General features: G+C 47.1%; 1 protein-coding gene across 8 annotated transcripts in view; it reads left to right on the forward strand.

Moving 5' to 3' along the window:
• LOC135027842 (uncharacterized) overlaps positions 1 to 14787 on the forward strand; it is a 1366020-nt gene that overhangs the window by 640065 nt on the left and 711168 nt on the right. For all 8 annotated transcript variants that reach the window (XR_010224289.1, XM_063953746.1, XM_063953745.1 and 5 more), the window contains exon 56: positions 72 to 200. Coding sequence is in view for 7 of the 8 variants with exons in the window: in XM_063953746.1 (XP_063809816.1) it covers positions 72 to 200 (129 nt within the window). In the remaining variant the exon portion in view is untranslated. The remainder of the gene's footprint in view (positions 1 to 71; positions 201 to 14787) is intronic.

The following is a 14787-nucleotide window of genomic DNA, read 5'->3' on the forward strand; positions in this document are numbered from 1 at the left end:
ATTCAGGAGCATACATCTTTAATCCCAGTTGAATGTTTGTTGCTGACAATCAGTATTCATTTTTGCTGCAGGTCTGGGACTATCACATTGACACTGATACGCAACACTTTGTCAGATGGCATGACACGTTTTCCTCCCACTCTGGTAGTCACGGGCAAAGTAGGACCTCTGAGGCGTTTGTTCCCACGGTACACTGTGAGGTAAAATTTTATCTCTTTTGCACATATTTAATTTGCTGCCATTCTAGTCAGAAAAAAACTATATGCAAGAGAAACTGTACTAATATCATTTTTCGGTGCTGTTTAAAAAATGTGCATGCTGTATGTATCACCATTTCATTAATCAGATACATTTACATAGTTCTAATATATTTAAAGTTTTCTCATTATTTTAAATGTGCTTATACTAATGACATGTAAAACATTATTCGTGCACAGCAGTGTGAACAGCAACAGGTATGGTTTATACACGAGATTATACAAATTTACAGCATTACAAAATAAAACTATACTATTACTAATATTGCTGCTGCTATTACTATAACATAATAATAATAATAATAATAATAATAATAAAAACACAATGAGAGCTATGTACATTAAGTATATACTGTACATTACGTAGTATATACTAGTATCATGGATCAGTCATTCGTGAGGTCACTAGCTTCCTTTGACTCCCTCCTTCTTCCCATTTGTTGTCCCTCTTGCACAGAGCCGGCCCTAACCAAAATGATGCCCTAGGCAAGATTTTGGCTGGTGCCCCCTAGCGCCACCGCTAGTTCCACCTCTGACCCTGCATCCCTTTCCCAGCACCATCACCCCTCACCCATAGCAGTCCTTATTTTGGTGTTCCCACCCCCTATATTTTAAACAGGAACATTGCGCACATCTGGCACACAGCCCAAAAATAAGAATTTACTTACCGATAATTCTATTTCTTATAGTCCGTAGTGGATGCTGGGGACTCCGAAAGGACCATGGGGAATAGCGGCTCCGCGGGAGACTGGGCACAAAAGTAAAAGCTTTAGAACTACCTGGTGTGCACTGGCTCCTCCCCCTATGACCCTCCTCCAAGCCTCAGTTAGGATACTGTGCCCGGACGAGCGTACACAATAAGGAAGGATTTTGAATCCCGGGTAAGACTCATACCAGCCACACCAATCACACCGTACAACTTGTGATTTGAACCCAGTTAACAGCATGATAACAGAGGAGCCTCTGAAAAGATGGCTCACAACAATAATAACCCGATTTTTGTAACAATAACTATGTACAAGTATTGCAGACAATCCGCACTTGGGATGGGCGCCCAGCATCCACTACGGACTATGAGAAATAGAATTATCGGTAAGTAAATTCTTATTTTCTCTGACGTCCTAGTGGATGCTGGGGACTCCGAAAGGACCATGGGGATTATACCAAAGCTCCCAAACGGGCGGGAGAGTGCGGATGACTCTGCAGCACCGAATGAGAGAACTCCAGGTCCTCCTCAGCCAGGGTATCAAATTTGTAGAATTTTGCAAACGTATTTGCCCCTGACCAAGTAGCTGCTCGGCAAAGTTGTAAAGCCGAGACCCCTCGGGCAGCCGCCCAAGATGAGCCCACTTTCCGTGTGGAATGGGCTTTTACAGATTTTGGCTGTGGCAGGCCTGCCACAGAATGTGCAAGCTGAATTGTACTACAAATCCAACGAGCAATCGTCTGCTTAGAAGCAGGAGCACCCAGCTTGTTGGGTGCATACAGGATAAACAGCGAGTCAGATTTTCTGACTCCAGCCGTCCTGGAAACATATATTTTCAGGGCCCTGACTACGTCCAGCAACTTGGAATCCTCCAAGTCCCTAGTAGCCGCAGGCACCACAATAGGCTGGTTTAAGTGAAATGCTGAAACCACCTTCGGGAGAAATTGAGGACGAGTCCTCAATTCTGCCCTGTCCGTATGAAAAATTAGGTAAGGGCTTTTATAGGATAAAGCCGCCAATTCTGATACACGCCTGGCTGAAGCCAGGGCTAACAGCATTACCACTTTCCATGTGAGATATTTTAAGTCCACAGTGGTGAGTGGTTCAAACCAATGTGATTTTAGGAATCCCAAAACTACATTGAGATCCCAAGGTGCCACTGGAGGCACAAAAGGAGGCTGTATATGCAGTACCCCCTTGACAAACGTCTGAACTTCAGGAACTGAAGCTAGTTCTTTTTGGAAGAATATTGACAGGGCCGAAATTTGAACCTTAATGGACCCTAATTTGAGGCCCATAGACAGTCCTGTTTGCAGGAAATGCAGGAATCGACCCAGTTGAAATTCCTCTGTAGGGGCCTTCCTGGCCTCACACCACGCAACATATTTACGCCAAATACGGTGATAATGTTGCACAGTTACATCCTTCCTGGCTTTGATCAGGGTAGGGATGACTTCATCTGGAATGCCTTTTTCCTTCAGAATCCGGCGTTCAACCGCCATGCCGTCAAACGCAGCCGTGGTAAGTCTTGGAACAGACATGGTCCCTGCTGGAGCAGGTCCTTTCTTAGAGGTAGAGGCCACGGGTCTTCCGTGAGCATCTCTTGAATTTCCGGGTACCAAGTCCTTCTTGGCCAATCCGGAGCCACGAGTATAGTCTTTACACCTCTCCTTCTTATGATTCTCAGTACCTTGGGTATGAGAGGCAGAGGAGGGAACACATATACTGACTGGTACACCCACGGTGTTACCAGAGCGTCCACAGCTATTGCCTGAGGGTCCCTTGACCTGGCGCAATATCTGTCCAGTTTTTTGTTGAGGCGGGACGCCATCATGTCCACCTTTGGTTTTTCCCAACGGTTCACAATCATGTGGAAGACTTCTGGGTGAAGTCCCCAGTCCCCCGGGTGAAGATCGTGTCTGCTGAGGAAGTCTGCTTCCCAGTTGTCCACTCCCGGAATGAACACTGCTGACAGTGCTATCACATGATTTTCCGCCCAGCGAAGAATCCTTGCAACTTCCGTCATTGCCCTCCTGCTTCTTGTGCCGCCCTGTCTGTTTACGTGGGCGACTGCCGTGATGTTGTCCGGCTGGATCAACACCGGCCGACCCTGAAGCAGAGGCCTTGCCTGACTTAGGGCATTGTAAATGGCCCTTAGTTCCAGGATATTTATGTGAAGTGACGTTTCCATGCTTGACCACAAGCCCTGGAAATTTTTTCCCTGTGTGACTGCTCCCCAGCCTCTCAGGCTGGCATCCGTGGTCACCAGGACCCAATCCTGAATGCCGAAACTGCGGCCCTCTAGGAGATGAGCACTCTGTAACCACCACAGGAGAGACACCCTTGTCCTTGGAGACAGGGTTATCCGCTGATGCATTTGAAGATGCGATCCGGACCATTTGTCCAGCAGATCCCACTGAAAAGTTCTTGCGTGGAATCTGCCGAATGGAATCGCTTCGTAAGAAGCCACCATCTTTCCCAGGACCCTTGTGCATTGATGCACTGACACTTGGCCTGGTCTTAGGAGGTTCCTGACTAGGTCGGATAACTCCCTGGCTTTCTCCTCCGGGAGAAACACCTTTTTCTGTACTGTGTCCAGAATCATCCCTAGGAACAGCAGACGTGTCGTCGAAATCAGCTGCGATTTTGGAATATTTAGAATCCATCCGTGCTGTCGTAGTACTACTTGAGATAGTGCTACTCCGACCTCTAACTGTTCTCTGGACCTTGCCCTTATCAGGAGATCGTCCAAGTAAGGGATAATTAAGACGCCTTTTCTTCGCAGAAGAATCATCATTTCGGCCATTACCTTGGTAAAGACCCGGGGTGCCGTGGACAATCCAAACGGCAGCGTCTGAAACTGATAGTGACAGTTCTGTACCACAAACCTGAGGTACCCTTGGTGAGAAGGGCAAATTGGGACATGGAGGTAAGCATCCTTGATGTCCAGAGACACCATATAGTCCCCTTCTTCCAGGTTCGCTATCACTGCTCTGAGTGACTCCATCTTGAACTTGAACCTTTTTATGTAAGTGTTCAAGGATTTCAGATTGGTGGTACCGGCTTCGGTACCACAAACAGCGTGGAATAATACCCCTTTCCCTGTTGTAGGAGGGGTACCTTGATTATCACCTGCTGGGAATACAGCTTGTGAATGGCTTCCAATACCGCCTCCCTGTCGGGGGGAGACGTTGGTAAAGCAGACTTCAGGAACCGGCGAGGGGGAGACGTCTCGAATTCCAATTTGTACCCCTGAGATACTACCTGCAGGATCCAGGGGTCCACTTGCGAGTGAGCCCACTGCGCGCTGAAATTCTTGAGACGGGCCCCCACCGTGCCTGAGTCCGCTTGTAAGGCCCCAGCGTCATGCTGAGGACTTGGCAGAAGCGGGGGAGGGCTTCTGTTCGTGGGAAGAGGCTGTCTGCTGCAGTCTTTTTCCCCTTCCTCTGCCCCGGGGCAGATATGAGACGGTATCTTTTTCTGCTGAGAGGTGACCTGGGGTAAAAAGGTGGATTTCCCAGCCGTTGCCGTGGCCACCAGGTCCGATAGACTGACCCCAAATAACTCCTCCCCTTTATACGGCAATACTTCCATATGCCGTTTGGAATCCGCATCACCTGACCACTGTCGCGTCCATAACCCTCTTCTGGCAGAAATGGACATCGCACTTACTCTTGATGCCAGAGTGCAAATATCCCTCTGTGCATCACGCATATATAGAAATGCATCCTTTAAATGCTCTATAGTCAATAATATATTGTCCCTGTCCAGGGTATCAATATTTTCAGTCAGGGAATCCGACCAAGCCACCCCAGCACTGCACATCCAGGCTGAGGTGATTGCTGGTCGCAGTATAATACCAGTATGTGTGTATATACTTTTTAGGATATTTTCCAGCTTCCTATCAGCTGGTTCCTTGAGGGCGGCCGTATCAGGAGACGGTAACGCCACTTGTTTTGATAAGCGTGTGAGCGCCTTATCTACCCTAGGGGGTGTTTCCCAACGTGCCCTAACCTCTGGCGGGAAAGGGTATAATGCCAATAATTTTTTAGAAATTAGCAGTTTTTTATCGGGGGAAACCCACGCTTCATCACACACCTCATTTAATTCATCTGATTCAGGAAAAACTACGGGTAGTTTTTTCACACCCCACATAATACCCTTTTTTGTGGTACTTGTAGTATCAGAAATGTTCAAAACCTCCTTCATTGCCGTGATCATGTAACGTGTGGCCCTACTGGAAAATACGTTTGTTTCCTCACCGTCGACACTGGAGTCAGTGTCCGTGTCAGTGTCTGTATCGACCTGAGGTAACGGGCGTTTTATAGCCCCTGACGGTGTTTGAGACGCCTGTACAGGTATTAACTGATTTGCCGGCTGTCTCATGTCGTCAACAGTCTTTTGTAAAGTGCTGACACTATCACGTAATTCTTTCCATAAGACCATCCAGTCAGGTGTCGACTCCCTAGGGGGTGACATCACTAACACAGGCAATTGCTCCGCCTCCACACCATTTTCCTCCTCATACATGTCGACACAACGTACCGACACACAGCACACACACAGGGAATGCTCTGATAGAGGACAGGACCCCACTTGCCCTTTGGGGAGACAGAGGGAGAGTTTGCCAGCACACACCAGAGCGCTATATATATATATATATAGGGATAACCTTATATAAGTGTTTTTCCCTGATATAGCTGCTGTATATATTTATCTGCCAAATTAGTGCCCCCCCTCTCTTGTTTTACCCTGCTTCTGTAGTGCAGGACTGCAGGGGAGAGTCAGGGAGCCTTCCTCCAACGGAGCTGTGAGGAAAAAATGGCGCCAGTGTGCTGAGGAGATAGGCTCCGCCCCCTTCTCGGCGGCCTTTCTCCCGCTTTTTTATGGAAAAATTGGCAGGGGTTAAATGCATCCATATAGCCCAGGAGCTATATGTGATGTATTTTTTGCCAAAAAAGGTATTTTTATTGCGTCTCAGGGCGCCCCCCCCCCAGCGCCCTGCACCCTCAGTGACCGGAGTGTGAAGTGTGCTGAGAGCAATGGCGCACAGCTGCGGTGCTGTGCGCTACCTTATTGAAGACAGGACGTCTTCTGCCGCCAATTTTCCGGACCTCTTCAGTCTTCTGGCTCTGTAAGGGGGCCGGCGGCGCGGCTCTGGGACCCATCCATGGCTGGGCCTCTGATCGTTCCTCTGGAGCTAATGTCCAGTAGCCTAAGAAGCCCAATCCACTCTGCACGCAGGTGAGTTCGCTTCTTCTCCCCTTAGTCCCTCGGTGCAGTGAGCCTGTTGCCAGCAGGTCTCACTGAAAATAAAAAACCTACTTTAAACTTTTACTCGAAGCAGCTCAGGAGAGCCCCTTAGTATGCACCCTTCTCGTTCGGGCACAAAAATCTAACTGAGGCTTGGAGGAGGGTCATAGGGGGAGGAGCCAGTGCACACCAGGTAGTTCTAAAGCTTTTACTTTTGTGCCCAGTCTCCTGCGGAGCCGCTATTCCCCATGGTCCTTTCGGAGTCCCCAGCATCCACTAGGACGTTAGAGAAAAGGAGTGTGTTTTTGCTGGCAAGGGGCATGGCCACACAATATTGCCCCCAGTTCAAATTATGCTACACAGTAGTGCAACTTTATTCACAATTTATCATGTGATAGTGTCCTTAATTCATGTTACATCACACAGTAGTACCTCTTCACCTTATATATGTTACTCCTCACAGTAGTGTCCCTTATTCACATTACATCACACTGAATTGCTCCTTATTCACATTACACCACACCATATTGCTCTTTATTCACACTAGAACACACAGTAGTGCCGTTTCTATATGTTACGCCACACAGTAGAGCATCTTACACACATAATGCCACACATTAGTAATGCATTTATACACATAATACCACACAGTAATGCCCCTTACATATATGACAAACATTATTAATGTCCTTATAAGCATAATGTGCCTTACACATTATGCCAACCTTTATTAATGCCCTTATACACATAATGTCCCTTACACATATTCCGCACATTATTAATACATTTATACACATGACACACTTATTGCCCCTTACACATATGCCGAACACTATTACACCACCAACCCACTCACACAAACACAGCACTCACATGGCCACTAACACTGTGACCTCTGCCTCTGCTTGGATACAGATGTGTCCTCATAAATCTTGCCTCTCTGCGCCATGCAGCAGGAGATGTCTGGCATACGTCAGCTGGCAACTCTGCTAACGGCAATTGCCTATTTTTGATGAAAATGTATCTTATTTGCATTGCTATGTGGCTATATGTGGCTAGGATGCACATGCAACTTCTTCTGATTAAAATGATATGCGGCATGCCTATATACTGTGTGCGACTGTGGCTGTATCTGCATACGAATATAGGCATGCCGCATATCATTTTAATCAGCTAAAGCTGCTTGTGCCCCTAGGCATGCCAAATGCCCTAGGCAGTTTGCCTATGTCTAGGGCCGGCTCTGCTCTTGCACCTGTGTATCCAAGTGCAACACATAACAATACTAATTTCTATAGTTTGCATGTGTACCAAGGCATCCATAACTTAAGCTGGGTACACATCATTCGATGGTGCTAACCAACAATGCTGCTATTCGATGTAACGATACATCACATCTACCATACACACTAAACGATGCATGTAACAATACCACATCTTCTTTGGAATCGTCCCATGGGACATACAGCACATCCAATGGGATGATTCAGTGAACGATGGCCGGGAATAACAGATTGGGGGTAAACACTATACGACGTCTGCGATATATCAGGACGATATATCATGTGATATATATATATATATATATATATATATATATATACTGCTCAAAAAAATAAGGGGAACACTTAAACAACACAATGTAACTCCAAGTCAATCACACTTCTGTGAAATCAAACTGTCCACTTAGGAAGCAACACTGATTGAACATCAATTTCACATGCTGTTGTGCAAATGGAATAGACAACAGGTGGGAATTATAGGCAATTAGCAAGACACCCCCAATAAAGGAGTTGTTCTGCAGGTGGTGACCACAGACCACTTCTCAGTTCCTGTGCTTTCTGGCTGATGTTTTGGTCACTTTTGAAAGCTGGCGGTGCTTTCACTCTAGTGGTAGCATGAGACGGAGTCTACAACCCACACAAGTGGCTCAGGTAGTGCAGCTCATCCAGGATGGCACATCAATGCGAGCTGTGGCAAGAAGGTTTGCTGTGTCTGTCAGCGTAGTGTCCAAAGCATGGAGGCACTACCAGAAGACAGGCCAGTACATCAGGAGACGTGGAGGAGGCCGTAGGAGGGCAACAACCCAGCAGCAGGACCGCTACCTCCGCCTTTGTGCAAGGAGGAACAGGAGGAGCACTGCCAGAGCCCTGCAAAATGACCTCCAGCAAGCCACATATGTGCATGTGTCTACTCAAACGAAACAGACTCCATGAGGGTGGTATGAGGGCCCGACGTCCACAGGTGGGGGTTGTGCTTACAGCCCAACACCGTGCAGGACGTTTGGCATTTGCCAGAGAACACCACTGGCGCCCTTTGCTCTTCACAGATGAAAGCAGGTTCTCACTGAGCACATGTGACAGACGTGACAGAGTCTGGAGATGCCAAGGAGAACGTTCTGCTGCCTGCAACGTCCTCCAGCATGACCGGTTTGGCAGTGGGTCAGTAATGGTGTGGGGTGGCATATATTTGGGGGCTGCACACCCCTCCATGTGCTCGCCAGAGGTAGCCTGACTGCCATTAGGTACTGAGATGAGATCCTCAGACCCCTTGTGAGACCATATGCTGGTGCGGTTGGCCCTGGGCTTGCGAATAGGTCCCTCAGGAGCTCAGTGTCCTGTCAGCGGGGAACGGGACCATTAACCCTTCAAGAGGTTGGGCCTTCCCCCCCCCCCCCCCCCCCATGTAAAAAAGAAGTCCCCAGTCACTTTTCCTGTGTCAAAGGAATTGAATACCCTGTTTGAAGAACCATGGGTTAATCCTGATAAGAAGTTTGAGATCCCTAAAAGGTAGCTCTCATCTTTTCCTTTTCCTCTGGAGGATAGGAAAAAATGGGAAAATCCACGATAGTCGACGCATCAGTCTCTAGGCTGTCACGTAAAATCGTATTGCCTGTTCCTGGTGCTGAAAGGTATGGCTGATTGTAAATTTGAGACTACACTCAAATCACTGTACACAGCTGCTGGGGTGGCCCAAAGACCCACTATTGAATGTGCGTGGATCACTAAAGCCATTGCTAAATGGTCAGGTAACCTACTTGAGGGGTTAGATTCCTTATCTAGGGGGGATGTTGTCTTACTCCTGCAGCATATAAAGGACTCTGCGAACTTTATGGTGGAAGCCATAAAGGAAATAGGTGTGCTTAACGCACGCACCACTGCTATGGCAGTGTCGGCACGCAGAGGCTTGTGGCTACACCAGTGGACTGCTGACGCGGATTCCAGGAAAGGCGTGGAAGGCCTACCATTCACAGGAGAGGCCTTGTTTGGAGATGAATTAGACAAATGGATCTCCACGGCTACTGCAGGTAAGTCTACGTATCTTCCTTCCGCAGCACCCCCCAACCAAGAACACCTATTCAGTTTCTAAGTTACAGTCCTTTCGGACGCCCAAGTTCAAGGGCAAATCCAGAGGGGCTTCTACGTCCTGCAGCAGCGCAAGAGGTAAACCACGCAAACCAGCAACAGCAGGTGTTCAGGAACAGAGTTTAGGCTCTGCTTCCTCAAAGATTGCAGCATGACGGTGGACTGCAATGCCTTGAATGTTGTCAGGTGGGAGCTCGCCTACAAATTCTTCAGTCAAATCTGGTCAAATTCGTGCCAGGATCCCATGGTCATAAATCTTATTTCCCAGGGCTACAGACTGGAGTTCCAAGAGCTCCCACCTCACAGATTCTTCAAATCAGGCTTGCCAGTTTCACAAGAGGCAAGTATAAATTTACAACATGTCATTGTTCCAGTTCCACCTCATCAGCTAGACAAGGGGTACTATTCCAACTGGTTTGTAGTACCGAAACCAGACGGTTCGGTAAGACCAATTTTGAACCTCAAGTCGTTGAACCCGTACTTACGAGTGTTCAACTTCAAGATGGAGTCTCTGAGAGCGGTGGAGGAGGGGGAATTCCTAGTGTCTCTGGACATCAAGGATGCGTACCTTTACATTCCGATCTGGCCGCCTCATCAGGCTTACCTATGGTTTGCACTGCAGGACTGTCACTACCAGTTCCAGGCCCTGCCATTCGGTCTCTCCACGGCACCGAGGGTGTTCACCAAGGTGATGGCAGAGATGATGTTTCTACTCCGCAAACAGGAAGTGAACATAATTCTGTACCTGGATGATCTCCTGATAAAATCACCGTCCAGGGAAAGGTTGCTGGACAGCATTGCTCTCGCAACCAAACTTCTCCAGAATCGTGGGTGGATTCTGAACCTTCCGAAATCTCACCTAGAGCCAACACGGAGGCTCCCATTCCTGGGAATGATACTGGATACGGAGTTGCAGAAGGTGTTCCTTCCATTGGAAAAGGCATTAGTGATCCAGTCGATGGTTCGGGATGTCCTGAAGCCAACCCGGATATCGGTGCATCTATGCATTCGCCTTCTGGGGAAAATGGTGGCCTCTTACGAGGCTCTTCAATACGGAAGGGTTCATTCAAGACCATTCCAGCTCGATCTGTTGGACAAATAGTCCGGATCGCATCTTCACCTGCACCACAGGATCTGTCTGTCGCCAAAAGCCAGAATCTCCCTTCTGTGGTGGCTACAGACTTCTCACCTCATCGAGGGTCGGAGGTTCGGAATTCAGAACTGGATTCTGCTAACCACAGACGCAAGCCTCAGAGGTTAGGGAGCAGTCACTCAGGGGATGCAGTTTCAAAGAATATGGTCAAGTCAGGAAGTCGTCCTTCCAATCAACATTCTGGAACTCAGGATCATATACAACACCCTTCTGCAGGCCTCACATCTTCAAGATCGGGCCATTCAGGTCCAGTCGGACAATGTGATGGCAGTGACGTACATAAACCGACAGGGCGGAACGAAAAGCAGAGCAGCAATGTCAGAGGTGTCAAGAATTCTCCTCTGAGCAGAGAGAAACGCTGTGGCGTTGTCAGCGGTCTTCATTCCGGTAGTAGACAACTGGGAAGCAGACTTCCTCAGCAGACACGACCTGCACCCGGGGAAGTGGGGACTTCACCCGGAAGTGTTCAGGTGCTTGACAAGTTGATGGGGATATCCACAGATCGACATGATTGCCTCTCGTCTCAACAAGAAGCTGAAGCGGTATTGTTCCAGGTCGAGAGACCCACAGGCGGTGGCGGTAGACGTCCTGACGACTCCATGGGTCTATCAGATGGTGTACGTGTTTCCTCCACTTCCTCTGATCCCAAGAATTCTAAAGAGAATATAAAGAGGAAAGGTTCAAGCAATTCTAATTGCTCCGAACTGGTCAAGAAGGGCCTGGTATGCGGACCTTCTGGAGATGCTCCTCAAAGATCCGTGGCCTCTACCTTTTCGCGAGAATCTTCTGCAACAGGGCCCATTCGTCTGTCAGGACTTACCGCGGCTACGTTTAACGACATGGAAGTTGATTGGCTGATTCTAGCCAGGAGAGGGATCCCTAACAAGGTTATCCTGACTATGATCCAAGCCAGGAAGGGGGTAACGTCTAAGCATTATCATCGTATTTGGAAGAAATACGTCTCTTGGTGTGAGAGCAGAACATTTTCTTCGGTGGAATTCCATCTAGGATGTTTCCTTCTTTTTTTACAAGCAGGAGTGGATGTGGGCCTACGTCTCGGCTCAATAAAAGTCCAGATTTCGGCCTTGTCCATTTTCTTCCAGAAACAACAGGCTTCTCTCCCTGAGGTCCAGATGTTCTTGAAAGGTGTTCTGCACATCCAACTCCCTTTGTGCCTCCCACGGCACCTTGGGATCTCAATGTGGTGCTGCATTTCCTCCAGTCGGACTGGTTTGAGCCATTACAGGAGGTGGACGTAAAATTTCTTACGTGGAAGACCGTCACCCTGTTGGCCTTGGCTTCAGCAAGATGTGTGTTGGAGCTGGGGGCTTTGTCTCACAAAAGTCCCTATTTAAATTTCCATGAGGACAGAGCTGAACTCAGAACTCGTCAGCAATTTCTTTATAAGGTGGTGTCTGCGTTTCACATCAACCAACCTATTGTGGTCCAGGTTGTCACCGACACCTCTGCTACTTCAAAGTCTTTGGGTGTTGTGAGGGCTTTGAAGGTGTATGTGAAAATAACAGCTCGTCACAGAAAGACGGACTCGCTGTTTGTTCTTTAAGATCCCAATAAGATTGGGTGCACTGCTTCAAAGCAGACTATTGCATGCTGGATCAGACTAACTATCCAGCATGCTTATTCCACGGCAAGTTTGCCGTGTCCAAAATCTGTACAGGCCCACTCTACTCGGTCGGTGGGTTCTTCCTGGGTGGCTGACTTGGGTTTCTCGGCTTTACATCTCTGCCGAGCAGCTTGTTGGTCAGGTTCGAACACGCTTGCAAGTTCTACAAGTTCGTTACTTTGGTCTCTGAGGACCTTCAGTTTGGTCAATCAGTTCTGCGGGAACCTCAGCACTCTCCCTCCAGTTTGGGGGCTTTGGTACATCCCTATGGTATTAAATGGACCCCAGTATCCTCTAGGACGTAAGAGAAAATAGGATTTTATTTACCTACCGGTAAATCCTTTTCTCATAGTCCGCAGAGGATACTGGGCGCCCGCCCAGTGCTTTGTTCTTCCTGCACTGTTACTTGGTTAAGTAATGTTGGTTCAGCCGTTGCTATTCCTGTTCCAAGTTTGGTTAGCTTGGCTTTCCTCTTGTTGTGTGTGCTGGTTCAGAATCTCGCCACTGTTCTTATCTATCCTTCTCTCAAAGTATGTCCGTCTCCTCGGGCACAGTTTCCTAGACTGAGTCTGGTAGGAGAGGCATAGAGTGAGGTGCCAGCCCACACTATCAAATTCTTAAAGTGCACATGGCTCCTAGTGGACCCATCTATACCCCATGGTACTAAATGGACTCCAGTATCCTCTACGGACTACGAGAAAAGGAGTTACTGGTAGGTAATTAAAATCCTATTTTTCTGTGGATGATTTTTTCCAACCATCTGTTAATGAGGCCCATTGTTTGTAACCATTTTTGATAATGTATCCTATAGTTTTCTATGGTCATACGATGATGCCATTAGGGCATTAGATGAGACACTGCTCCATTAGGTTTGCCCTAATTTGTTGTTATGAATTTTACAAGATTTTTATTAGTAATCTTCTTACATTATTTACCTCTTTACTATATAATTTTACAGAGATCATATATAATAGCATTTCAATACCGTTAATATGGCCCTGCTGAAGACTCCAAAAACACTACTGTATAATGAAATTACATTTATGTGTTGTACCAAAACAATGTCTGTGAAATGGGAATGACTAGTTAGGTTTGCATTTATGTATTTATTTGTAGTGTTTCTCAACAGTAGTTCCAAGGAAAACAAAACAATACATATTTATGTATATGACTGTAGAAATGTACAGAATATGTTTTTTGGGTATGTAGCTAGCATACCGATGGTTAGGTTCCCAGCTGTCATAATACTGATGCCGGGATCCTGACTGGGGCACCATTCTGCCGCTGGTATACTGGAGAGGTAGGTGATTCCCGCTCTGTGTGTCCACGACACCCATAGAGGGAGAATAGTATCTGTGGCAAGCGTTGCCCACAAGAGACTTCGTTGCGCTCACCTCCCTGGCGGCATTCCGCCGCTCGGGATGCCGGTGTCAGTATACTGACCATCGGCATTCCATGCGGCGGAATACCATACTGATCCTGTTTTTTGCAAGTACATTGTGTTAGGCTGGGTACACACTTGGCCCGATACATTGTCCGATACAGTGGATTGGACAATATATTGTTCACATCGTCCAGTGTGTACTCACTATATCATTAACGATACGCACTCCCGCAGGGCGGTAACGATGTACAATATCTTATGTTTTCACCTTCAAATCTAAAAATATTGTACAAGACATGCATGTCGTCACTGACGAGAAGCAAATTATATTGTTCAGTGTGTCTGAACGATATAATTTGTGGGGAGGGCTCTTGCACAATATCACATCTGTTGTGACATCGGCAAGTGTGTACCCAGCCTTAGTCTCAGACCTTGAAGCCCTAAGTCTTCCTCTGTTTTATATTCATGCCCAGTAACACATCACCTTTATACATTATTTTTGTTATCGGATAAATATTTATTTGACTAAAGTGTTATTTTCGCCAATAAATTCATTATTTAAGGATCTTGTTATTGCTCAGTATCTCTTTATTGCCCCGTCTAATCATGTTGCTTGGAAGTAGGACCATTCTACAGCCTATATTTCTAACAGCATCCTTGTAAGGCTGGGTACACACTTGCCGATATACAGGTGTGTCCTCTTCATCTTTGCTCCATGCGCTATAAGGTGCTTTATACAACGCATGACTGCCGTGCAACTCAGTAGCACCGGGCATCTTTTTTGGGTTTTCTTCCCGCACAATGCATCTTAGTCGCAAAGTAATGCACACAAGCAGCATCTGCTGAAATGATATGTGGCATGCCTATATTCTGTGTGTGACTGTGACTGTATTTGCATACAAAATGCTATGCTATAGTGTTTTGCTGGAAACCACTGTAACGTGGCATTTCAGATGCAGATACAGCGGCAAATACACACAGAATATAGGCATGCTGCATATCATTTTAAGCAACAGGATCTTCGCTTGCATCTTATTGCATTACTTTG

Source organism: Pseudophryne corroboree, chromosome 2 (genome assembly GCF_028390025.1).
Source record: "Pseudophryne corroboree isolate aPseCor3 chromosome 2, aPseCor3.hap2, whole genome shotgun sequence".
Classification (NCBI taxonomy): Eukaryota; Metazoa; Chordata; class Amphibia; order Anura; family Myobatrachidae; genus Pseudophryne; species Pseudophryne corroboree.